This window comes from Bombina bombina, chromosome 2, assembly GCF_027579735.1.
Source record: "Bombina bombina isolate aBomBom1 chromosome 2, aBomBom1.pri, whole genome shotgun sequence".
In the NCBI taxonomy this organism is placed as follows: domain Eukaryota; kingdom Metazoa; phylum Chordata; class Amphibia; order Anura; family Bombinatoridae; genus Bombina; species Bombina bombina.
In genome coordinates this window covers 312,979,936-313,006,414 of record NC_069500.1, presented here as the reverse complement: position 1 = coordinate 313,006,414, position 26,479 = coordinate 312,979,936, and the positions used below count along the sequence as shown (strand labels likewise).

The following is a 26,479-nucleotide window of genomic DNA, read 5'->3' as shown; positions in this document are numbered from 1 at the left end:
AAACCCACGCTTTGATAGAATCAAGCGTTCAATTTCCAAGCAGTCAGCCTCAGAGAAATTAGGTTTGGATGGTTGAAAGGACCCTGGATTAGAAGGTCCTGCCTCAGGGGTAGAGACCATGGTGGACAGGACGACATGTCCACTAGGTCTGCATACCAGGTCCTGCGTGGCCACGCAGGCGCTATCAGAATCACCGATGCTCTCTCCGGTTTGATCCTGGTAATCAGTCGAGGTAGCAACGGAAAAGGTGGAAACACATAAGCTATGTTGAAAACCCAAGGGGCTGCTAGTGCATCTACCAGCACCGCACCCGGGTCCCTGGACCTGGATCCGTAACAAGGAAGCTTGGCGTTCTGGCGAGATGCCATGAGATCCAGATCCGGTTTGCCCCAACGACAAATCAGTTGAGCAAATACCTCCGGGTGAAGTTCCCACTCCCCCGGATGAAAGGTCTGTCGACTTAGAAAATCCGCCTCCCAGTTCTCCACACCTGGGATGTAGATCGCTGACAGGTGGCAAGAGTGAGACTCTGCCCAGCGAATTATCTTCGAGACTTCCAACATCGCTAGGGAACTCCTGGTTCCCCCTTGATGATTGATGTAAGCCACAGTCGTGATGTTGTCCGACTGAAATCTGATGAACCTCAGTGTTGCTAACTGAGGCCAAGTTAGAAGAGCATTGAATATTGCTCTTAATTCTAGAATGTTTATCGGGAGGAGTCTCTCCTCCTGAGTCCACGATCCCTGAGCCTTCAGGGAGTTCCTAGTAGGCTGGCATCTGTTGTTACAATCGTCCAATCTGGTCTGCGAAAAGTCATTCCTTTGGACAGATGAACCCGTGACAACCACCAGAGAAGAGAATCTCTGGTCTCCTGGTCCAGATTTAGCAAAGGGGACAGATCTGAGTAATCCCCGTTCCATTGACTTAGCATGCATAGTTGCAGCGGTCTGAGATGTAGGCGCGCAAATGGCACTATGTCCATTGCCGCGACCATTAAGCCGATTACTTCCATGCACTGAGCTACTGATGGGCTTGGAATAGAGTGAAGGACACGGCAAGCATTGAGAATCTTTGATAACCTGGACTCCGTCAGGTAAATCTTCATCTCTACAGAATCTATAAGAGTCCCTAGAAAAGGGACCCTTGTGAGTGGCAACAGAGAACTCTTCTCTACGTTCACTTTCCACCCATGCGACCTCAGAAATGCTAGAACTATCTCTGTATGAGACTTTGCATTTTGAAAACTTGACGCTTGTATCAGAATGTCGTCTAAGTACGGAGCCACCGCTATGCCTCGCGGTCTTAGTACCGCCAGAAGTGAGCCCAGAACCTTTGTAAAAATTCTCGGGGCCGTAGCTAACCCGAAGGGAAGAGCTACAAACTGGTAATGCCTGTCTAGAAAGGCAAACCTTAGGTACCGATAATGATCTTTGTGAATCGGTATGTGAAGGTAGGCATCCTTTAAGTCCACTGTGGTCATATATTGACCCTCTTGGATCATGGGTAGGATGGTCCGAATGGTTTCCATCTTGAACGACGGAACCCTTAGGAATTTGTTTAAGATTGGTCTGAAAGTTCCCTCTTTCTTGGGAACTACAAACAGATTTGAATAAAACCCTTGCCCCTGTTCCGTTCGCGGAACTGGGTGGATCACTCCCATCACTAAGAGGTCTTGTACACATTGTAGAAATGCCTCTTTCTTTACTAGGTTTGTTGATAACCTTGACAGATGAAACCTCCCTTGTGGAGGAGAAGTTTTGAAATCCAGAAGGTATCCCTGAGATATAATCTCCAACGTCCAGGGATCCTGTACATCTCTTGCCCAAGCCTGGGCGAAGAGAGAAAGTCTGCCCCCCACTAGATCCGTCTCCGGAAAGGGGGCCCTGTCTTCATGCTGTCTTAGGGGCGGAAGTAGGCTTTCTGGCCTGCTTGCCCTTGTTCCATGACTGGTTGCCTTTCCAACCCTGTCTGTAACGAGCAGTAGTTCCTTCCTGTTTTGGAGCGGAGGAAGTTGATGCTGCTCCTGCCTTGAAATTACGAAAGGCACGAAAATTAGACTGTTTGGCCTTTGATTTGGCCCTGTCCTGAGGAAGGGTGTGGCCCTTACCTCCAGTAATGTCAGCAATAATTTCCTTCAAGCCGGGCCCGAATAAGGTCTGCCCTTTGAAAGGAATGTTTAGTAGTTTAGACTTAGAAGTTACATCTGCTGACCAGGATTTAAGCCATAGCGCTCTGCGCGCCTGTATGGCGAATCCGGAATTCTTAGCCGTAAGTTTGGTTAAATGCACTACGGCATCCGAAACAAACGCATTAGCCAGCTTAAGTTCTAATCTTGCTCAAAGATTCATCCAATGGTGCTGTGCGAATCGCCTCTTCCAGAGACTCAAACCAGAATGCCGCTGCAGCAGTGACAGGTGCAATGCATGCAAGAGGCTGTAATATAAAACCTTGTTGAACAAACATTTTCTTAAGGTAACCCTCTAATTTTTTATCCATTGGATCTGAGAAAGCACAGCTATCCTCCACCGGGATAGTGGTACGCTTGGCTAAAGTAGAAACTGCTCCCTCCACCTTAGGGACCGTCTGCCATAAGTCTCGTGTGGTGGCGTCTATATTTTTTATTTATTTTTTCTAAATATCGGAGGAGGGGAAAAAGGCACACCAGGTCTATCCCACTCCTTGCTAATAATCTCTGTAAGCCTCTTTGGTATAGGAAAAACGTCAGTACACACCGGTACCGCATAGTATTTATCCAGCCTACATAATTTCTCTGGGATTGCCACCGTGTCACAATCATTCAGAGCCGCTAACACCTCCCCTAGCAACACGCGGAGGTTCTCAAGCTTAAATTTAAAATTTGAAATTTCTGAATCCGGTCTCCCCGAATCAGAACCGTCACCCACAGAATGAAGCTCTCCGTCCTCATGTTCTGCAAATTGTGACGCAGTATCAGACATGGCTCTCGTGTCATCGGCGCGCTCTGTCCTTAACCCAGAGCTGTTGCGCTTGCCTCTTAACTCGGGCATATTGTATAATACTTCTTTCATAACATTAGCCATATCATGTAAAGTGATTTGTAAGGGCCTTGATGTACTTGGCGCCTCAATCTTACGCACCTCCCGAGCGGGAGACGAAGGTACTGACACGTGAGGAGAGTTAGACGGCATAACTTCCCCCTCGTTGTCTGGTGATAATTTCTTTATCGGTACAGATTGACTTTTATTCAAAGTAATATCAATACAATTGGTACACATATTTCTATTGGGCTCCACATCGGCTTTTAAACATAATGAACAAGCAGATTCCTCTGTATCAGACATGTTTAAACAGACTAGCAATGAAGCTAGCAAGCTTGGAAATTACTTCAATAAGTTTACAAGCAATATAAAAAACGCTGCAGCGCTTTTTTTAAAAAACACAATTGAATAACAAAGAACTAGTTCAGTTATAGTCAAAAATTCTTTAAATGTATTAATTAGCAGAGGATTGCACCCATTAGCAAAAGGATGATTAACCCCTCAGTACCCAAAAAAACGGATATCAAATTAAGATTTAACGCTTTTATCACAGTCAAACACACTGTCACAGGTCTGCTGTGACTGATTACCTCCCTCAAAAACGAATTTTGAAGATCCCTGAGCTCTCTGGAGACGTCCTGGATCAAAGAGGAAGAAGCAGGAAGACTGTGCTAGAATTTTAACTGTGCAACAAGGCGCTAAAAAAGGTCCCTCCCACTCCAATTACAACAGTGGGAGACCTGATATAACGGTTTCTATGCAGAAATATACGTTAGCCGTGTGGAAAAAAATCATGCCCAAAAGGATTTATCACCAAAGTACCTCACAAAACGAATAACATGCCAGTAAACGTTTAAAAAAAAAAAAAAAAACAACAACATTTCAGATGCTGTGTAAAGTTATTACTAAGCCTGCTACCAGTCGCTTCTACTGCAGTTAAGGCTCACACATTATATCAGTATTAACAGTATTTTTTCAGTCAAATTCTAGTCCCTAGAAAATAACTCTACTGTGCATACATTTATCAGCCTGATACCAGTCACTACTACTGCATTTAAGGCTGTACTTACATCATATGGGTAAAAGCAGTGTTTTCTTAGTCAATTCCATTCCCAGAAAATATTGTACTGCACATACCTCATTTGCGGGAGACCCCGCATGCTATTCCCATTTTCTGAAGTTACCCCACTCCTAAGAATGTCGAGAACAGCCAGTGGATCTTAGTTATGCCTGCTAAGATCATAGAAAACGCAGGCAGTTTCTTCTTCCAAATACTGCCTGAGATAGAAAAACAGCACACTCCGGTGCCATTTAAAATAACAAACTTTTGATTGAAGAATAATTAAGTAAAAACTCCAGCTCCTCTCGCGACCTCCTTCTTTGTTGAGGGTTGCAAGAGAATGACTGGGTATGACATGTGAGGGGAGGAGCTATATGGCAGCTCTGCTTGGGTGATCCTCTTGCAACTTCCTGTTGGGAAGGAGAATATATCCCATAAGTAATGGATGACCCGTGGACTGAACACACTTAACAAGAGAAATAAACAACTTTTTAAATAAAATCTGGAACTGGACTTACTGTAAAACCATTCCAAGTATACTTTCTACCAATACACTGAGGGAAACAACTGTACAGTATGTAATGAATAGTAAAAGAAAATCAATACGCAGTTATTACAGTAACGATTACACAATGTATTTGCTCTTTATTTTGAAATTCAGGTGAAAAGTTTTGCAATATATAAGCAAAGGTGACATTATACTTTACCTGAAAGTATCACCAATCCGGTCACGAAAGTAAAGAAAATTATCATGGTCTTGTACCATTAAATCCCCGGTATTGAAATAAACGTCTCCTTTTTTGAACACTTCACATAACAACTTCTTTTTAGTGTGGCTTTTGTTCCCAGCATAACCAAAAAATGGATTTAAAGAATTCACTTGTGATATCAGGAGACCTGTTTCACCTAGTTGGTTTAAAGCAATAGAACAATGGTTAATTTTGTAGGCCAAGTGACCTTATCAAACATCTAAAATTAGATAAATTGAGACTATTATAAATCTAATCACCCTATCATAATAGAAAGAAGGATTTTAACGGGCCATTATAGTGATAATATTACACTCTGGAGCACTTGTAGTCCCCATTGGAAACTGATGCTGATTCTATCAGCAGCGCTAGCTGCACGGCCCAGCTATGCGACTAGAGCTACTGATTGGATCAAAGGCCTACATTAAAAGTAAAGCACAAAAATATTAGTACTTAAATCATTTTAAGCAACACATAAATATATTAAAATATTTATTTTGTGACACGGGATAAGGTAAAATGTGTTTAAATTCAAACAAATAGTAAATTAACAAAGGATATATTAATGCTAACTGGCTGATAAAAACAGCTCCCACATCTCTTAAGGTGTTGAGGATATCACCTCGACATGCTTGAAAACAAAATGAATTGAGGACAGGAAAATGGCCAAGTAAGGACAGTCAATTGCCATGTAAGTTGGCCATTTTCCTGTCCTCAATTCATTTTGTTTTCAAGCATGTCGAGGTGATATCCTCAACACCTTAAGAGATGTGGGAGCTGTTTTTATCAGCCAGTTAGCATTAAAGGAACAGTATACACTCATTTTCATATAACTGCATGTAATACGCACTACTATAAAGAATAAGATGCACAGATACTGATATAAAAATCCAGTATAAAACTGATTAAAAACTTACTTAGAAGCTGTCAGTTTGGCTCTGTTGAAAAGGTGACTGGAAAGCCCACTGCAAGTGGGAAATAAGACAGTCTCCCCCCTCCCCTCCCCCTTCTTTTGCATAACAAACAGGAGCAAGCTGGAGAAGGTAGCTGACGGTATTCACATAAAACTTTAAGGCTTGGTTAGGAGTCTGAAAATCAGAGCAATGTTATTTAAAAATAAGCAAAACTATACATTTATTTTAAAAAAAAAACTTTATGGGCTATATAACTAGATCTACAAAACATGTATGCAAAGAAAAAATGAGTGTATAATGTCCCTTTAATACATGGGGGCTGCAGGTCAATATTTATGAAGCCTTAAAGGCCACATATACATTTATAACTATTATACACTCACATAATAAATATACTTCCTAAAACTATCCAGTGGCACAGTAGATATAGGTAAGATTGCTATTCTCCTGTCCAGAGGGCTATTTTGAATTAGTAGTTTCGCTTTTTGCAGGGGCCACAAAATCTATGGCACACATTATTAGTTATAATTTATATATATATATATATATATATATATATATATATATATATATATATATATATATATATATATATATATATAAACAATGCCTTGTTATATACAGAGCAAAGAAAATACATTGGCAAAATGAAAATATTAATCAAGCTACACATCTTATTGTGCTTATTGGTTTGTGTGTGCTTTATAGTGTTAGATCTACTCTTTAAAAAAACAAAACAAAAAAAATAAGGTAATTTAAAATGCTATTTACCTTTTTTAACACTTTCACACCAACCTTGTGCATTTCTAATAGGTTCATCTTTCTCAAAGTCATACTTTATCAATTCAAATGGGAAGATAAGCTATAGAAAAAGTGAAATACAATATTTTAGTTTTCAAAATTGAACAATACTCAAAAAAATTATAATACATAGAATAACAATTATAGAAAAAAAACATAATTTATGTAAGAACTTACCTGATAAATTCATTTCTTTCATATTGGCAAGAGTCCATGAGCTAGTGACATATGGGATATACAATCCTACCAGGAGGGGCAAAGTTTCCCAAACCTCAAAATGCCTATAAATACACCCCTCACCACACCCACAATTCAGTTTAACGAATAGCCAAGCAGTGGGGTGATAAAGAAAGGAGTAGAAAGCATCAACAAAGGATAAAAAGGGTGGGCCTCACGGACTCTTGCCAATATGAAAGAAATTAATTTATCAAGTAAGTTCTTACATAAATTATGCTTTCTTTCATGTAATTGGCAAGAGTCCATGAGCTAGTGACATATGGGATATCAATACCCAAGATGTGGAGTCTTCCACTCAAGAGTCACTAGAGAGGGAGGGAATAAAAATAAAAACAGCCATATTTCGCTGAAAAAATTAATCCACAACCCAAAAAAATAAGTTTATTTTCATTTTTGAAAGAAAAAAAAAGCAGAAGAATCAAACTGAAACACCTGCCTGAAGAACTTTTCTACCAAAAACTGCTTCCGAAGAAGCAAATACATAAAAACGGTAGAATTTAGTAAATGTATGCAAAGAGGACCAAGTCGCCGCTTTGCAAATCTGATCAACTGAAGCTTCATTCTTAAAAGCCCACAAAGTGGAGACTGATATAGTAGAATGAGCTGTAATTCTCTGAGGCGGGGCCTGACCCGACTCCAAATAAGCTTGATGAATCAAAAGTTTCAACCAAGAAGCCAAGGAAATAGCAGAAGCCTTCTGACCTTTCCTAGGACCAGAAAATAAAACAAATAGACTGGAAGTCTTTCTGAAATCTTTAGTAGCTTCCACATAATATTTCAAAGCTCTTACCACATCCAAAGAATGTAAGGATCTCTCCAAAAAATTCTTAGGATTGGGACCTAAGGAAGGGACAACAATTTCTCTACTAATGTTGTTAGAATTCACAACCTTAGGTAAAAATTGAAAAGAAGTCCGCAAAACTGCCTTATCCTGATGAAAAATCAGAAAAGGAAACTCACAAGAAAGAGCGGAGATTTGTCCTTTCAAGGAACTTGCAGATAAACCCTTATCAAAACCATCCTGAAGGAAGTGTAAAATTCTAGGAATTCTAAAAGAATGCCAGGAGAATTTATGAGAAGAACACCATGAAATGTAAGTCTTCCAAACTCTATAATAAATCTTTCTAGAGACAGATTTACAAGCTTGTAACATAGTATTAATCACTGAGTCAGAGAAACCTCTATGACTTAGAACTAAGCGTTCAATATCCATACCTTCAAATTTAATGATTTGAGATCCTGATGGAAAAACGGACCTTGACATAGTAGGTCCGGCCGTAAAGGAAGTGGCCAAGGTGGGCAACTGGACATCCAAACCAGATCCGCATACCAAAACCTGTGTGGCCATGCTGGAGCCACCACCAACACAAAAGACTATTCCATGATTATTTTGGAGATCACTCTTGGAAGGAGAACTAGAGGCGGGAAGATGTAAGCAGGATGATAACACCAAGGAAGTGTCAGCGCATCCACTGCTTCCGCCCGAACATCCCTGGACCTGGACAGGTATCTGGGAAGTTTCTTGTTTAGATGAGAGGCCATGAGATCTATCTCTGGAAGACCCCACATCTGAACAATCTGAGAAAACACATCTGGATGGAGAGACCACTCCCCTGGATGTAAAGTCTGGCGGCTGAGATAATCCGCCTCCCAATTGTCTACATCTGGGATATGCACCGCAGGGATTAGACAGGAGCTGGATTCCGCCCAAGCAAGTATCCGAGATACTTCTTTCATAGCTTGGGGACTGTGAGTCCAACCTTGATGATTGACATAAGCCACAGTTGTGATATTGTCTGTCTGAAAACAAATGAACGGTTCTCTCTTTAGCAGGGGCCAGAACTGAAGAGCCCTGAGAATTGCACGGAGTTCTAAAATATTTATTGGTAATCTTGCCTCTTGAGATTTCCAAACCCCTTGTGCTGTCAGAGATCCCCAAACAGCCTGAAAGACTCGCATCTGTTGAGATCACAGTCCAGGTTGGCCGAACAAAAGAAGCCCCTTGAACCAAAAGATGGTGATCTATCCATCATGTCAGAGAGTGTCGTACATTGGGATTCAAGGATATTAATTGTGATATCTTTGTATAATCCCTGCACCACTGATTCAGCATACAAAGCTGTTGAGGTCTCATGTGAAAACGAGCAAAGGGGATCGCGTCCGATGCTGCAGTCATGAGACCTAAAACTTCCATGCACATAGCCACTGAAGGGAATGACTGAGACTGAAGGTGCCAGCATGCTGCGACCAATTTTAAACGTCTCTTGTCTGTTAGAGACAGAGTCATGGACACTAAATCTATCTGGAAGCCTAAAAAGGTGACCCTTGTCTGAGGAATCAAGAAACTTTTTGGTAAATTGATCCTCCAACCATGTTTCTGAAGAAACACTAGTTGATTCGTGTGAGATTCTGCAGTACGTAAAGACTGAGCTAGTACCAAGATATCGTCCAAATAAGGAAACACCGCAATAACCTGTTCTCTGATTACAGATAGTACGGCACCCAGAACCTTTGAAAAGTTTCTTGGAGCTGTTGCTAGGCCAAATGGAAGAGCAACAAATTGGTAATGCTTGTCTAGAAAAGAGAATCTCAGAAACGGATAGTGTTCTGGATGAATCGGAATATGAAGGTATGCATCCTGCAAGTCTGTTGTGGACATATAATGTCCTTGCTGAACAAAAGGCAGAATAGTCCTTATAGTCACCATCTTGAAAGTTGGTACTCTTACATAACGATTAAAAATTTTCAGATCCAGAACTGGTCTGAATAAATTTTCTTTCTTTGGTACAATGAATAGGTTTGAATAAAACCCCAAACCTTGTTCCTGAGGAGGAACTGGCATGATTACCCCTGAAGACTCCAGGTCTGAAACACACTTCAGAAAAGCCTGAGCTTTTACTGGATTTACAGGGATGCATGAGAGAAAAAATCTTCTCACAGGAGGTCTTACTTTGAATCCTATTCGAAACCCTGAGAGACAATGCTCTGAATCCAATGATTTTGGACAGATTTGATCGAAAAATCCTTGAAAAACCTTAATCTGCCCCCTACCAGCTGAGCTGGCATGAGGGCCGCACCTTCATGCGGATTTAGGGGCAGACTTTGGTTTCCTAAATGGCTTGGATTTATTCCAATTTGTGGAAGGCTTCAAATGGAAGCATATTCTTTGGGAGTAGGATTGAGTTTTTGTTCCTTATTCTGACGAAAGAAACGAAAATGGTTAGAAGCCTTAGATTTACCCTTAAGTTTTTTATCCTGAGGCAGAAAAACTCCTTTTCCTCCAGTGATAGTTGAAATAATAGAATCCAACTGAGAACCAAATAAATTATTACCTTGGAAAGAAAGAGATAGTAATCTAGATTTAGATGTCATATCAGCATTCCAATATTTAAGCCACAAAGCTCTTCTAGCTAATACAACTAAAGACATGGATCTAACATCAATTTTGATAATATCAAAAATGGCATCACAAATAAAATGATTAGCATGTTGCAGCAAGCGAGTAATGCTAGATATGTCAGGATCCAATTCTCGTTGTGCTAAATTCTCCAACCAAAAAGTTGAGGCAGCCGCAACATCAGCCAAAGAAATAGCAGGTCTGAGAAGATGACCTGAATAAAAATAGGCCTTCCTTAGATAAGATTCAAGCTTCCTATCTAAAGGATCCTTAAAGGAAGTACTATCTTCCATAGGAATAGTGGTACGTTTAGCAAGAGTAGAAAACATAATTTATGCTTACCTGATAAATTCCTTTCTTCTGTTGTGTGATCAGTCCACGGGTCATCATTACTTCTGGGATATAACTCCTCCCCAACAGGAAATGCAAGAGGATTCACCCAGCAGAGCTGCATATAGCTCCTCCCCTCTACGTCAGTCCCAGTCATTCGACCAAGAATCAACGAGAAAGGAGTAACCAAGGGTGAAGTGGTGACTGGAGTATAATTTAAAAGATATTTACCTGCCTTAAAAACAGGGCGGGCCGTGGACTGATCACACAACAGAAGAAAGGAATTTATCAGGTAAGCATAAATTATGTTTTCTTCTGTTATGTGTGATCAGTCCACGGGTCATCATTACTTCTGGGATACCAATACCAAAGCAAAAGTACACGGATGACGGGAGGGATAGGCAGGCTCATTATACAGAAGGAACCACTGCCTGAAGAACCTTTCTCCCAAAAATAGCCTCCGAAGAAGCAAAAGTGTCAAATTTGTAAAATTTGGAAAAAGTATGAAGCGAAGACCAAGTTGCAGCCTTGCAAATCTGTTCAACAGAGGCCTCATTCTTAAAGGCCCAAGTGGAAGCCACAGCTCTAGTGGAGTGAGCTGTAATTCTTTCAGGAGGCTGCTGACCAGCAGTCTCATAGGCTAAACGTATTATGCTACGAAGCCAAAAAGAGAGAGAGGTAGCAGAAGCTTTTTGACCTCTCCTCTGTCCAGAATAAACGACAAACAGGGAAGAAGTTTGGCGAAAATCTTTAGTTGCCTGCAAGTAGAACTTGAGGGCACGAACTACATCCAGATTGTGTAGAAGACGTTCCTTCTTTGAAGAAGGATTTGGACACAAGGATGGAACAACAATCTCTTGATTGATATTCCTGTTAGTGACCACCTTAGGTAAGAACCCAGGTTTAGTACGCAGAACTACCTTGTCTGAGTGAAAAATCAGATAAGGAGAATCACAATGTAAGGCTGATAACTCAGAGACTCTTCGAGCCGAGGAAATAGCCATTAAAAACAGAACTTTCCAAGATAACAATTTTATATCAATGGAATGAAGGGGTTCAAATGGAACACCCTGTAAAACGTTAAGAACTAAGTTTAAACTCCATGGCGGAGCAACAGCTTTAAACACAGGCTTGATCCTAGCTAAAGCCTGACAAAAAGCCTGGACGTCTGGATTTTCTGACAGACGCCTGTGTAACAAGATGGACAGAGCTGAAATCTGTCCCTTTAATGAACTAGCTGATAAACCCTTTTCTAACCCTTCTTGTAGAAAAGACAATATCCTAGAGATCCTAACCTTACTCCAGGAGTAATGTTTGGATTCGCACCAGTATAGGTATTTACGCCATATTTTATGGTAAATCTTTCTGGTAACAGGCTTCCTAGCCTGTATCAGGGTATCAATAACCGACTCAGAAAAACCACGTTTTGATAAAATCAAACGTTCAATTTCCAAGCAGTCAGCTTCAGAGAAGTTAGATTTTGATGTTTGAATGGACCCTGTATCAGAAGGTCCTGTCTTAGAGGTAGAGACCAAGGCGGACAGGATGACATGTCCACTAGATCTGCATACCAAGTCCTGCGTGGCCATGCAGGCGCTATTAGAATCACTGATGCTCTCTCCTGCTTGATTTTGGCAATCAATCGAGGAAGCAGCGGAAAGGGTGGAAACACATAAGCCATCCCGAAGTTCCAAGGTGCTGTCAAAGCATCTATCAGAACCGCTCCCGGATCCCTGGATCTGGACCCGTAGCGAGGAAGTTTGGCGTTCTGGCGAGACGCCATGAGATCTATCTCTGGTTTGCCCCAACGTTGAAGTATTTGGGCAAAGACCTCCGGATGAAGTTCCCACTCCCCCGGATGAAAAGTCTGGCGACTCAAGAAATCCGCCTCCCAGTTCTCCACTCCCGGGATGTGGATTGCTGACAGGTGGCAAGAGTGAGACTCTGCCCAGCGAATTATCTTTGATACTTCCACCATTGCTAGGGAGCTTCTTGTCCCTCCCTGATGGTTGATGTAAGCTACAGTCGTGATGTTGTCCGACTGAAACCTGATGAACCCCCGAGTTGTTAATTGGGGCCAAGCTAGAAGGGCATTGAGAACTGCCCTCAATTCCAGAATGTTTATTGGAAGGAGACTCTCCTCCTGATTCCATAGTCCCTGAGCCTTCAGAGAATTCCAGACAGCGCCCCAACCTAGTAGGCTGGCGTCTGTTGTTACAATTGTCCAGTCTGGCCTGCTGAATGGCATCCCCCTGGACAGGTGTGGCCGATGAAGCCACCATAGAAGAGAATTTCTGGTCTCTTGATTCAGATTCAGAGTAGGGGACAAATCTGAGTAATCCCCATTCCACTGACTTAGCATGCATAATTGCAGAGGTCTGAGGTGTAGGCGTGCAAAAGGTACTATGTCCATTGCCGCTACCATTAAGCCGATCACCTCCATGCATTGAGCTACTGACGGGAGTTGAATGGAATGAAGGACACGGCATGCATCTTGAAGCTTTGTTAACCTGTCCTCTGTCAGGTAAATCTTCATTTCTACAGAATCTATAAGAGTCCCCAAGAATGGAACTCTTGTGAGAGGAAAAAGAGAACTCTTCTTTTCGTTCACTTTCCATCCATGCGACCTTAGAAATGCCAGAACTAACTCTGTATGAGACTTGGCAGTTTGAAAGCTTGAAGCTTGAATTAGAATGTCGTCTAGGTATGGAGCTACCGAAATCCCTCGCGGTCTTAGTACCGCCAGAAGGGCACCCAGAACCTTTGTGAAGATTCTTGGAGCCGTAGCCAATCCGAATGGAAGAGCTACAAACTGGTAGTGCCTGTCTAAGAAGGCAAACCTTAGATACCGGTGATGATCTTTGTGGATCGGTATGTGAAGGTAAGCATCCTTTAAATCCACTGTGGTCATGTACTGACCCTCTTGGATCATGGGTAAGATTGTCCGAATAGTTTCCATTTTGAACGATGGAACTCTTAGGAATTTGTTTAGAATCTTTAAATCTAAGATTGGCCTGAAAGTTCCCTCTTTTTTGGGAACCACAAACAGGTTTGAGTAGAACCCTTGTCCTTGTTCCGACCGCGGAACCGGATGGATCACTCCCATTATTAACAGATCTTGTACGCAGCGTAGAAACGCTTCTTTCTTTATCTGGTTTGTTGACAACCTTGACAGATGAAATCTCCCTCTTGGGGGAGATAATTTGAAGTCTAGAAGGTATCCCTGAGATATGATCTCTAGTGCCCAGGGATCCTGAACATCTCTTGCCCAGGCCTGGGCGAAGAGAGAGAGTCTGCCCCCCACTAGATCCGGTCCCGGATCGGGGGCTCTCGGTTCATGCTGTCTTTGGGGCAGCAGCAGGTTTCCTGGCCTGCTTGCTCTTGTTCCAGGACTGGTTAGGCTTCCAGCCTTGCCTGTAACGAGCAACAGCTCCTTCCTGTTTTGGTGCAGTGGAGGTTGATGCTGCTCCTGTTTTGAAGTTCCGAAAGGGACGAAAATTAGACTGTCTAGCCTTAGCTTTGTCTTGAGGTAGGGCGTGGCCCTTACCTCCTGTAATGTCAGCGATAATCTCTTTCAAACCGGGCCCAAATAAAGACTGCCCCTTGAAAGGTATATTAAGTAATTTGGACTTAGAAGTAACATCAGCTGACCAGGATTTTAGCCACAGCGCCCTACGTGCCTGTATGGCGAATCCTGAGTTCTTAGCCGTAAGTTTGGTTAAATGTACTACGGCCTCCGAAATGAAGGAATTAGCTAGTTTAAGGACTCTAAGCCTGTCCGTAATGTCGTCTAGCGTAGATGAACTAAGGTTCTCTTCAAGCGACTCAATCCAAAATGCTGCCGCAGCCGTAATCGGCGCGATACATGCAAGGGGTTGTAATATAAAACCTTGTTGAACAAACATTTTCTTAAGGTAACCCTCTAATTTTTTATCCATTGGATCTGAGAAAGCACAGCTATCCTCCACCGGGATAGTGGTACGCTTAGCTAAAGTAGAAACTGCTCCCTCCACCTTGGGGACCGTTTGCCATAAGTCCCGAGTGGTGGCGTCTATTGGAAACATCTTTCTAAATATTGGAGGGGGTGAGAACGGCACACCGGGTCTATCCCACTCCTTAGTAACAATTTCAGTTAGTCTCTTAGGTATAGGAAAAACGTCAGTACTCGCCGGTACCGCAAAGTATTTATCCAACCTACACAGTTTCTCTGGTATTGCAACGGTGTTACAATCGTTGAGAGCTGCTAAGACCTCCCCTAGTAATACACGGAGGTTCTCCAATTTAAATTTAAAATTTGAAATATCTGAGTCCAATCTGTTTGGATCAGAACCGTCACCCACAGAATGAAGCTCTCCGTCCTCATGCTCTGCAAGCTGTGACGCAGTATCAGACATGGCCCTAGCATTGTCAGCGCACTCTGTTCTCACCCCAGAGTGATCACGCTTGCCTCTTAGTTCTGGTAATTTAGACAAAACTTCAGTCATAACAGTAGCCATATCTTGTAATGTTATCTGTAATGGCCGCCCAGATGTACTAGGCGCCAAAATATCACGCACCTCCCGGGCGGGAGATGCAGGTACTGCCGCGTGAGGCGAGTTAGTCGGCATAACTCTCCCCTCGCTGTTTGGTGAAATTTGTTCACATCGTACAGATTGACTTTTATTTAAAGTAGCATCAATACAGCTAGTACATAAATTTCTATTGGGCTCCACCTTGGCATTGGAACAAATGACACAGATATCTTCCTCTGAGTCAGACATGTTTAACACACTAGCAAAAAACTTACAACTTGGTTATAATCTTTTTTAGCAAAAAACGTACTGTGCCTCAAAGAGGTACTAACGATTAAATGACAGTTGAAATAATGAACTGAAAAACAGTTATAGCATCAAACTTTAAAACAACAAAACTTTTAGCAAAGGTTTGTTCCCATTAGTAAAATAACAATAATTAAATTTGACATACAAAATACAAAGCAACGTTTTTATTCACAGTCACTATAAGAATTCTCACAGCTCTGCTGAGAGAATTTACCTCCCTTCAAAGAAGTTTGAAGACCCCTGAGATCTATCAAATATGAACCGGATCATGCAGGAAATATAAAAGTAACTGACTGGTATTTTTTGATGCGTAGCAAAGAGCGCCAAAAACGGCCCCTCCCTCTCCCACACAGCAGTGAAGAGAAACGAAACTGTCACAATTAAAGCAAAAAAAAAAAAAAAAAAAAACTGCCAAGTGGAAAATAATGCCCAAAAATTTATTCACACAGTACCTCAGCAATGTAAACGATTCTACATTCCAGCAAAAACGTTTAACATGATAAATAGTTATTAAAAAGGATTAGTGACCTTTAACAGAGTAGTTCCGGTGAAATACCATCCCCAGAATACTGAAGTGTATACATACATGTCATTTTAACGGTATGGCAGGATTTTCTCATCAATTCCATTCAGAAAATAAAAACTGCTACATACCTCAATGCAGATTCATCTGCCCGCTGTCCCCTGATCTGAAGCCTTTACCTCCCTCAGATGGCCGAGAACAGCAATATGATCTTAACTACTCCGGTTAAAATCATAGTAAAAAACTCTGACAGATTCTTCCTCAAACTCTGCCAGAGAAGTAATAACACGCTCCGGTGCTATTTTAAAATAACAAACTTTTGATTGAAGTCATAAAAACTAAGTATAATCACCATAGTCCTCTCACACATCCTATCTAGTCGTTGGGTGCAAGAGAATGACTGGGACTGACGTAGAGGGGAGGAGCTATATGCAGCTCTGCTGGGTGAATCCTCTTGCATTTCCTGTTGGGGAGGAGTTATATCCCAGAAGTAATGATGACCCGTGGACTGATCACACATAACAGAAGAAATAGCCCCATCAACTTTGGGGATTTTTCCCCAAAACTCTATAGATTTTGCTGGTAAGGGATACAATTTTTTAAACCTTGAAGAAGGAATAAAATAATTACCTGGCTTATTCCATTCCCAGAAATCATATCAGAAATAGCCTCAGGAATAGGAAAAACCCCTGGGGAAACCACAGGAGGTTTAAAAACAGCATTTAAACGTTTATTAGACTGAACATCAATAGGACTGGTTACCTCAATATCAAAAGTAATTAACACTTCTTTTAATAAAAAACGCATATACTCTATTTTAAATAAATAAGTAGATTTGTCAGTGTCAATGTCTGAGGAAGTATCTTCTGAATCAGATAGATCCTGATCAGAAGAGGATAAATTATTATGTTGCTGGTCATTTGAAATTTCATTAGCTAAATGAGAGGTTTTAAAAGACCTTTTACGTTTATTAGAAGGTGGAAATGCAGACAAAGCCTTCAGAATAGAATCAGATACAAATTCTTTAAAATTTACAGGTATATCATGTACATTAGAAGTTGAAGGAACTGCAACTGGCAATGTACTATTACTGATGGAAACACTTATCTGCATGTAAAAGTTTATCATGACAACTATTACAAATGACATTTGGTGGAATAATTTCTACACTTTTACAACAAATGCACTTAGCTTTGGTAGAACCAATGTCAGGCAGCAATGTTCCAGCAGAAACTTCTGAGACAGGATCGGATTGGGATATCTTGCACAATGTAAGAGAAAAAACAACATATAAAGCAAAATTATCTATTTCCTTATATGACAGTTTCAGGAATGGGAAAAAAATGCAAAAGCATAGGCCTCTGATAGAGAAAAAAGCAAGAGGCAAACATCAATGGGGTATTGAAATAATGAAAAAAAATTGGAAATGACACACAATGACGCCGCCGTTTGAAAGGTCTCTGCGTCACGTATGACGCCGGAAATGACGAAGTTGCGTCATAAATGTCTTTTTCCGCACCCAAAAAATGTTTGCGCCAAGAATGACGCAATAAAGTTTAGCATTTGACGCACCCGTGGGCCTAATACCCGCAATAGCAAGAAGTAGTCAATTGAAAAAAAGACTAAACCCCAGGTAAGAAATAAATTTCTTAAAATGTTTAAATTCCCCAAATATGAAACTGACAGTCTGCTGAAGGAAATACATGAACCTGACTCATGGCAAATATAAGTACAATACATATATTTAGAACTTTATATAAATGCATAAAGTGCCAAACCATAGCTGAGGTGTCTTAAGTAATAAAAAACATACTTACCAAAAGACACCGATCCACATATAGCAGATAGCCAAACCAGTACTAAAACAGTTATTAGTAGAGGTAATGGTAAATTGAGAGTATATCGTCGATCTGAAAAGGGAGGTAGGAGATGAATCTCTACAACCGATAACAGAGAACCTATGAAATAGACCCCCGTTAGGGAAATCATCGTATTCAAATAAGTGATACTCCCTTCACGTCCCTCTGACATTTGCTGTACTCTGAGAGGAATCAGGCTTCAACAATGCTGAGAAGCGCATATCAACGTAGAAATCTTAGCACAAACTTACTTCACCACCTCCATAGGAGGCAAAGTTTGTAAAACTGAATTAAGGGTGTGGTGAGGGGTGTATTTATAGGCATTTTGAGGTTTGAGAAACTTTGCCCCTCCTGGTAGGATTGCATATCCCATATGTCACTAGCTCATGGACACTTGCCAATTACATGAAAGAAAGTATTTCTTTCCAGGATATACAAGGTAAGTTCAAACTTTTACAAGGTAAGATATAGTTTTACAAACAGTTTCATTATGGCGCTAGGTTAACCTTCTAGTCAGAATTTTTCTTTCAGCAAATAAGATTCCATACTGTATCCTCTAAATGTAGCTACCAATCAGCAAGTGCTATACAGGTTTCTGAACCAAAAATGGGCCGGCTCATAAGGTTACATTCCTGCTTTTTCAAATAAAGATACCAAGAGAACGAAGAAAAATTGATAATAGTAGTAAATTAGAAAGTTGCTTAAAATTGCATTCTCTATCCGAATCTTGAGAGAATAAATGTGGGTTTAGTAACCCTTTTGCTAGGGTTAACTCTTTGACTACCACACCTGAAAACTTATGGTTAATGTAAAACTTAGCACTAGGGTAACCCCTTGTTTCGTATAACTCAAAACATAAGGTTACAGCAACCTTTTAATTAATTAATGGACATTTTAGTTTTTTCCATTTAAACGTGATATTGTGCCTATAACAATCTGCTTTCTGCAATATTTTTAGACCATGAAGTAAAAAAAAAAAAAAAAATGGATTGATGTCTTGATCAAAAAAAGATTGTCCAGAAATGTTTTCTTTAAAATATTATACATCATTAATAGTTTTAAGTGCTTCTGTAGGAGCATGTCTGAACATTTCAACATATCTGGGAGCAAAAAGGAGCTATTTATGTTTAACTGTAATTTGACACCAAACAGAAAGATTGCTCAACTTAGTTTGAAAGTTCAAAGAGATGACAGGAAACAAAATCTTTTCCTAAAGGGAATTATAAGTAAAAAATAAACTTTCATAATACAAATAGAATGCAATGTCAAATATACCTTTCACCTTGTCTCCTTTGTTGAACCTTGGCTACTTTCAATAAAAGCATACTGAGGCCCACTCAGGAGTGTACAAATGTATTGAGCACAAAGGCCTAGAATACAAGTGGAGTGTAAGCGCTATGGTGCTCTAACATCGCGAGAGTGCAATCCATAGGGCTCCCTTGTTACATTTATATTACTGTAACAACAAAAGTCCAGCGCACCCGGCAGCAATGAGACTCAACAATTTGATATGCCTTGATATATACCTTTAATTCTGTTAGATGTTGATCACAGGGCTAGACAAAGCCAAATATGCCTGATGGCCAGACAGTCCAACACGCTAAAAGTAAGACAGCATATGACAGGCAGCAGTAAGGGAAAAGAAATAATGGTCAGACGCGTTTCCTTATGTTGTTACATAGCAATCCTCAGTGACCATGCCTGTTACCCACAATTCATTGCCTTTTATACACACCTGTGGTGCAATCATTAGCACTTTGAAAAAACCTAATTAGTGAGTAGCCAATAAAAAAGGAGGAAAATAGAAATGTGGGAAAAGGAGATCACTGTGGTAACAGTGCAACAAACATTTACAAGTGTATTGTCCAAAATGTCTAATACTTAAATAGATATACAACAAAACAAAACACTACTCCTATCTGCAAAATAAGTCTAATAAATTTAAAAGTGTAATAACTTATACTGGCGTATAAGCATCTGATTTTGCAGAAAATGTATATATTTATTAAATAGAGCAGTGTCCCATTAATTAGTGGGATAATGAAAATAATATTAATAATAATAAAGTGTATAAATTAAAGCAAAAAACTGGATTTAGTGAATCGAGGATATTATAAAAATAATAAAAGTAAATAAAAATTGAAAGTCAATAGGTACTAAGAACTCATTGATCTACAAAAAGTCTTACATCCCAATCAAAATTTAACCCTGTCGGCACTCTGGTGCCCAGCTGAAAAATCCAATAAACTTCTCTTTTGCTGAGAATAGTGCCTCTATTCCCACCTCTTGGGTGTCTAGGGATTAATTGAATAGCTTGGAATGTTAACAATGAACTGTCTGAGTTGTGATATCGTTTGAAATGTAATGAAATGGGGGTGGTTGACTCTGGATCCTCAATTGAGCGTAAATGCTCAAGAAAACGATCCTTTAGCGCACGTGTCGTTTGTCCCACGTACTGCCTATGACACCCCCTGCAGGTCAAAAGATATATGACATAGCACGAGTTACATGTCATGTGCTCACGAATTTCAAAAATCTTGTGGCTATTGCTTGATTCAAAGCTTGTGCCAAAAGTAGCATAGGCACATGACTTGCATCTCGTACTGCCACATTTAAAGAAACCAGGTTTAATAGAAAGCCAATTCCTGTGTGACTGTTGCCTAGGCAACATGGAAGGAGACAATATGCTCCCTAAGGTTTGGGCCCTACGAGATACAAAACATACACCCTCTTTGACTATATCCACCAGGGTGTCGTCTGTGGTCAAAATTGGGAGTGCCTTTCTGATTATATCGCAGATTTTACCATATTCCATGCTGTATGAAGTAATGAATTTTAATTGTTTAGACCTATCTGTATTCTTAGATCTACCAGACACAAGAAGATCTTTTCTATCAAGTAAATCAATATCCCGTTTTGTTTGTTGTAAATGATTAGGAGAATACCCTCTCTGGGCTAACCTTTCAGTTAATTCATTAGAGTGTTTTTCATAACTCAATTGATCATCTTTTGGGTAAGCTGCACGGATCATTCTGTGTGTCACATTATATCTACATGGTTGATGAACATCTGAGTGTTATTTGAGAGATAATATAAGTCGTAGTACACCCTGAAGAGGTATTAAACTTGAATCGTGTTGTGGATGTAAACTACTATCAGAGACATTTGTAACCATACATGTACGTTATATAATTAAAGCAATACACACCACAATAAAGATTTACATTGCTTGCAGCATCGTATTAAGCCACTATATACCTTTTCTTTCAAATTAAAGATTTTTTCAGCTTGATATGGCAGCAGGGGGTTATGTCTTACAGCAATTTGCTGAAGATGTTAGTGACACTGAGGATCTTTTTAGTTCTGATACTATGGAACAGGAGGCTAATTCTAACTTAGATATCCTATTTTTCAAAATGGATACTTTGCTAAAAAATGATACAAGAATTGAGATGGATATCAAAAGTTTTCAAATGTACAAGAAGGCTCAGCGTATTCCACGTGGCCTACGTATTAGAAAATTTCCCTCCTTCCAGGTATCAGATCAGTCTTTCATTGATAAATGGAACCTTATTCTCACAGAATGCTCTTTAGCACTTATTGATCTACTGATTGAGTATAAGAAATCTTTGCGTCAAGAATTAGGTAATGAAAAACAGAAATTACAATCTTTCTTACGTCCTCTCAGTGATAACCCAGACTTTGCCAAGTATGATACTAAACTGCAGAAAGTTATCACTGAGTTTAAAAATAATCTTTGGAATTTCAAGAAACAAAAGATTATGAGAGACAAACAGGATTATGAGGAAAACAAAGTATATAAATGGACTGTAACCAATATTAGACGGAGATATAGAAGCACCTATAGAGGTCGAGGGTCTGAAAATAAAAAAGTGAGATTTGCTGACACTGACACTGAATACGACTATGATTCCTCTGATATTGAAACATCTGGCGAGACTGCCCCAGGCACAGAGGAAGTTACATCTTTTGCACTTGATTCTCATACAGTGTCACAGTCAAAAAACGGGAAGGGCCATCCACAATCCACTGTACGCCGAAAAAAATACGCAGAGGGGGAAGAGGAAAATCGTACAAGTCCAAGCCAGGACCAAGTACCCAAGCCCAGGCGTTACCCTCAGAGGAGGAGAGCAACACTATTCCAGAAATATGCATGAACATTGAGAATGTTATTAACCTGTCTTCTTTTGTTCTATCTAGGACACAAATTGAGGTTTTGTCTTTGGGTCTTGGTTTCTCCCCCACCACACATTTCAATCTTTTCAACACTGTTGTTGATCTTAACAAATTTGTGAGGTTGCTTGTTCTCAAGAAACATTTCTTGGGAGTGACCAACACTGCACAGGATGAAGTGGTCAGGGGGAAGCCAGCACCCATTCGAAGTGGTTTTGATTTTTCAGAGGTTTGTTCTGTTTTAGACCTTATGGATTTGGATAGAGATAATCAGGAATGTAACCCACTTGATATTGGGGGTACTCAGGATATCACTAAATTAAAATGTAAATCTAAATTTTATCCAGTAAAATCTAGATCCAATTCCATAGAGGTCTTTCAGAAAACAGTAGAAATGGAATTGAAAAAACTCAGTTTATGTGAATTTGAAAAAAGACATCACAGGGATAATCTATCTAAGGCACAATTTCTATCTATTCAGGAATTAAAAAATAATCAGGAGCTTGTTATTCGCAACTCAGACAAAGGTGGTAAGGTAGTGGTCCTCAATCGCCGGGACTACTTGGATGAGGCTTATAGACAGCTATTGGATGACTCTGTGTATGAGAAACTTAAAAATAACCCTGTGTTCTATTACAAATCGGCTCTTAAGACTATTTTGGAGCAGGCATTAAAAGATGGTATTATTCAACAAGCCAATTTTGATTTTCTATACACTGAGCACCCGGTATCTGCCATTTTTCACTATCTTCCAAAAGTCCACAAGCATCCTACACGCCCACCTGGCAGACCCATTGTGGCAGGGATAGGCTCTTTAAATGAGCCTCTTTCCCAACTGATTGATGGTTACTTGCAGCCCTTGGTCTTGAGTCTTATGAGCTACATTAGAGACACGTCTGATGTAATCACTCAAATTGAAAGCCTAGTTTGGCAAGATGGTTTCATTTTTGTAACTATCGACGTTGTCTCTTTGTATACCTCATGACAAGGGCAGCCAGGCAATTCGGTTCTTTTTGGACACATTTTCCACATATGATGTTGCTTTGAAGCGATTCATTGAGGTCTCCATTGAATATTTGTTGACCCACAATTATTTTCTTTTTGAGGGGGATTTCTATCTCCAGAGGCGTGGGACAGCAATGGGGGCAAAGTTTGCCCCTTCCTATGCCAACCTTTATTTGGGTTGGTGGGAGCTGTCCCATGTCTATGGAGATGGGAATCCCTACAGAGAGTTTATACATTATTTTGGTCGTTACATAGACGACATTTTGTTAATTTGGAAGGGTCCAGCAGACCTACTTGAATCGTTTCTTGCGTATTTACAGAACAATGATCTGAATTTAAGGTTCACCATGGAAAGTAATGCACACTCAATTTCCTTTTTGGACATTGAGTTGCATTCGAATCTTCAGACTTTGTGTATCGACATCGAATTGTTCCGTAAATCCACATCTGGAAACACCATTCTAAATGCAAAATCATGTCATCCAAAGCATACCATACAATCTATTCCCAAGAGCCAGTACCTAAGGGTGAAGCGTAATTGTACCAATCAATTGAGTTATGAAAAACACTCTAATGAATTAACTGAAAGGTTAGCCCAGAGAGGGTATTCTCCTAATCATTTACAACAAACAAAACGGGATATTGATTTACTTGATAGAAAAGATCTTCTTGTGTCTGGTAGATCTAAGAATACAGATAGGTCTAAACAATTAAAATTCATTACTTCATACAGCATGGAATATGGTAAAATCTGCGATATAATCAGAAAGGCACTCCCAATTTTGACCACAGACGACACCCTGGTGGATATAGTCAAAGAGGGTGTATGTTTTGTATCTCGTAGGGCCCAAACCTTAGGGAGCATATTGTCTCCTTCCATGTTGCCTAGGCAACAGTCACACAGGAATTGGCTTTCTATTAAACCTGGTTTCTTTAAATGTGGCAGTACGAGATGCAAGTCATGTGCCTATGCTACTTTTGGCACAAGCTTTGAATCAAGCAATAGCCACAAGATTTTTGAAATTCGTGAGCACATGACATGTAACTCGTGCTATGTCATATATCTTTTGACCTGCAGGGGGTGTCATAGGCAGTACGTGGGACAAACGACACGTGCGCTAAAGGTTCGTTTTCTTGAGCATTTACGCTCAATTGAGGATCCAGAGTCAACCACCCCCATTTCATTACATTTCAAACGATATCACAACTCAGACAGTTCATTGTTAACATTCCAAGCTATTCAATTAATCCCTAGACACCCAAGAGGTGGGAATAGAGGCACTATTCTCAGCAAAAGAGAAGTTTATTGGATTTTTCAGCTGGGCACCAGAGTGCCGACAGGGTTAAATTTTGATTGGGATGTAAGACTTTTTGTAGATCAATGAGTTCTTAGTACCTATTGACTTTCAATTTTTTTTTATTTACTTTTATTATTTTTATAATATCCTCGATTCACTAAATCCAGTTTTTTGCTTTAATTTATACACTTTATTATTATTAATATTATTTTCATTATCCCACTAATTAATGGGACACTGCTCTATTTAATAAATATATACATTTTCTGCAAAATCAGATGCTTATACGCCAGTATAAGTTATTACACTTTTAAATTTATTAGACTTATTTTGCAGATAGGAGTAGTGTTTTGTTTTGCTGTATATCTATTTAAGTATTAGACATTTTGGACAATACACTTGTAAATGTTTGTTGCACTGTTACCACAGTGATCTCCTTTTCCCACATTTCTATTTTCCTCCTTTTTTATTGGCTACTCACTAATTAGGTTTTTTCAAAGTGCTAATGATTGCACCACAGGTGTGTATAAAAGGCAATGAATTGTGGGTAACAGGCATGGTCACTGAGGATTGCTATGTAACAACATAAGGAAACGCGTCTGACCATTATTTCTTTTCCCTTACTGCTGCCTGTCATATGCTGTCTTACTTTTAGCGTGTTGGACTGTCTGGCCATCAGGCATATTTGGCTTTGTCTAGCCCTGTGATCAACATCTAACAGAATTAAAGGTATATATCAAGGCATATCAAATTGTTGAGTCTCATTGCTGCCGGGTGCGCTGGACTTTTGTTGTTACAGTGTTACTTTGGTGGGCGTGGATGGAGCGCTCCTTTTTCCTTCGCACCGGAGCAGATGAGTGAACGTACATACGTCATCAGGACGTCTAGCAAGAAAGTGGGTGTGTTTACTACGTGAAGAACGTTACGTGATCGGATTCGACACGCTGCTGTGTCTGAGCGCTTCCCTGGTTGCGAGTGTTACATTTATATTACATGTGGAAAGTAAAATCTTTGTCTGAGCTAACATCTGGAGGTCGGACAATGTAGCCATGCTAAATCACTCACATAATAGACCTCTATGCAGCACGCTAAAAATTTCTCGTCTGGCTGTCTTTTGAGCAATAACCCCAAAGCCAAGTGTGTTAAAAAAGAAAAAACTAAATATATGCTTACCTGATAAATTTCTCTTTCTGGGCATGGAGATCCACAACGTCATTCCAATTGCTAGTGGGATATTAAACTCCTGGCCAGCAGGAGGAGGCAAAGAGCACCCCAGCAAAGTTGCTAAGTGTAACTTCCCTTACTCATAATCCCCAGTCGTTCAGCCAAAGGAAAATGGAAAAAAGAAGAAACACAGGAGGTATAGAGGTGCCTGAGGTTTACTCAAAAAAACTGCCAAATTATCATTTAAAAAAAGAGGGTGGGATCGTGGACTCTCCATGCCCTGAAAGAAAGAAATGTATCAGATAAGCATAAATTTTGTTTTCTTTCCTATGGCATGGAGAGTCCACAACATCTTTCCAGTTACTAGTGGGAACCAATAGCTTCCACGGAATGAAAAGGGAAAAAGAACAAGGCAGGAGGACCTAAAACGAAGGCACCACCGCTTGAAAAACATTTCTCCCAAAACAGGCCTCAGCCAAGGCAAAAGTATCAAATTTGTAGAATTTGGAAAAAGTATGCAAAGAGGACCATGTTGCTGCCTTGCAAATCTGTTTCACAGAGGCTTCATTTTTGAAAGCCCAAGAAGAGGAGATAGCCCTAGTGGGATGAGCCGTAATTTTCTCAGGAGGCTGCTGTCCAGCTGTTTTATAAGCAAAACTAATCATACTTCTTAACTAGAGGGAAAGGGTAGTAGAAGTGGCCTTCTGACCCTTATGCTTTCCAGAGAAAACAACAAACAGGGCAGAAGATTACCGAAAATCTTTAGTAGCTTGAAGGTAAAATTTTAAAACACGCACAACATCCAGGTTATGCAAAAGACATTCCTTATGAGAAGAAGGATAAGGACAAAAAGAAGGAACAACAATTTCCTGATTAATGTTTTGATCTGACACTACTTTAGGAAGAACCCCCAATTTAGTACAAAGGACCGACTTATCTGCATGAAAAACAAGGTACGGTGAATCACACACTGCAGAGCTGAAAGCTCAGAAACTCTGCGGAAGAAACAAAACCTTCCAAGATAACAATTTTATATTAATAACATGCATCGGCTCAAATGGAGCCTGCTGCAAAACTTTAGGAACTAGGTTAAGACTCCAAGGAGGAGCAA

The 26,479-nt window shown here is 40.1% G+C and overlaps 1 protein-coding gene across 1 annotated transcript in view; it reads right to left on the bottom strand.

The window, feature by feature from the left end:
* The window catches only part of SLC27A6 (solute carrier family 27 member 6), a 239,303-nt gene that overhangs the window by 41,942 nt on the left and 170,882 nt on the right, over positions 1-26,479 (bottom strand). Inside the window, exons 6-7 of the mRNA XM_053701645.1 lie at positions 6,512-6,602; positions 4,785-4,983 (exon numbers count right to left, since the gene is read on the bottom strand). Of these exons, the coding sequence (XP_053557620.1) occupies positions 4,785-4,983; positions 6,512-6,602 (290 nt within the window). The remainder of the gene's footprint in view (positions 1-4,784; positions 4,984-6,511; positions 6,603-26,479) is intronic.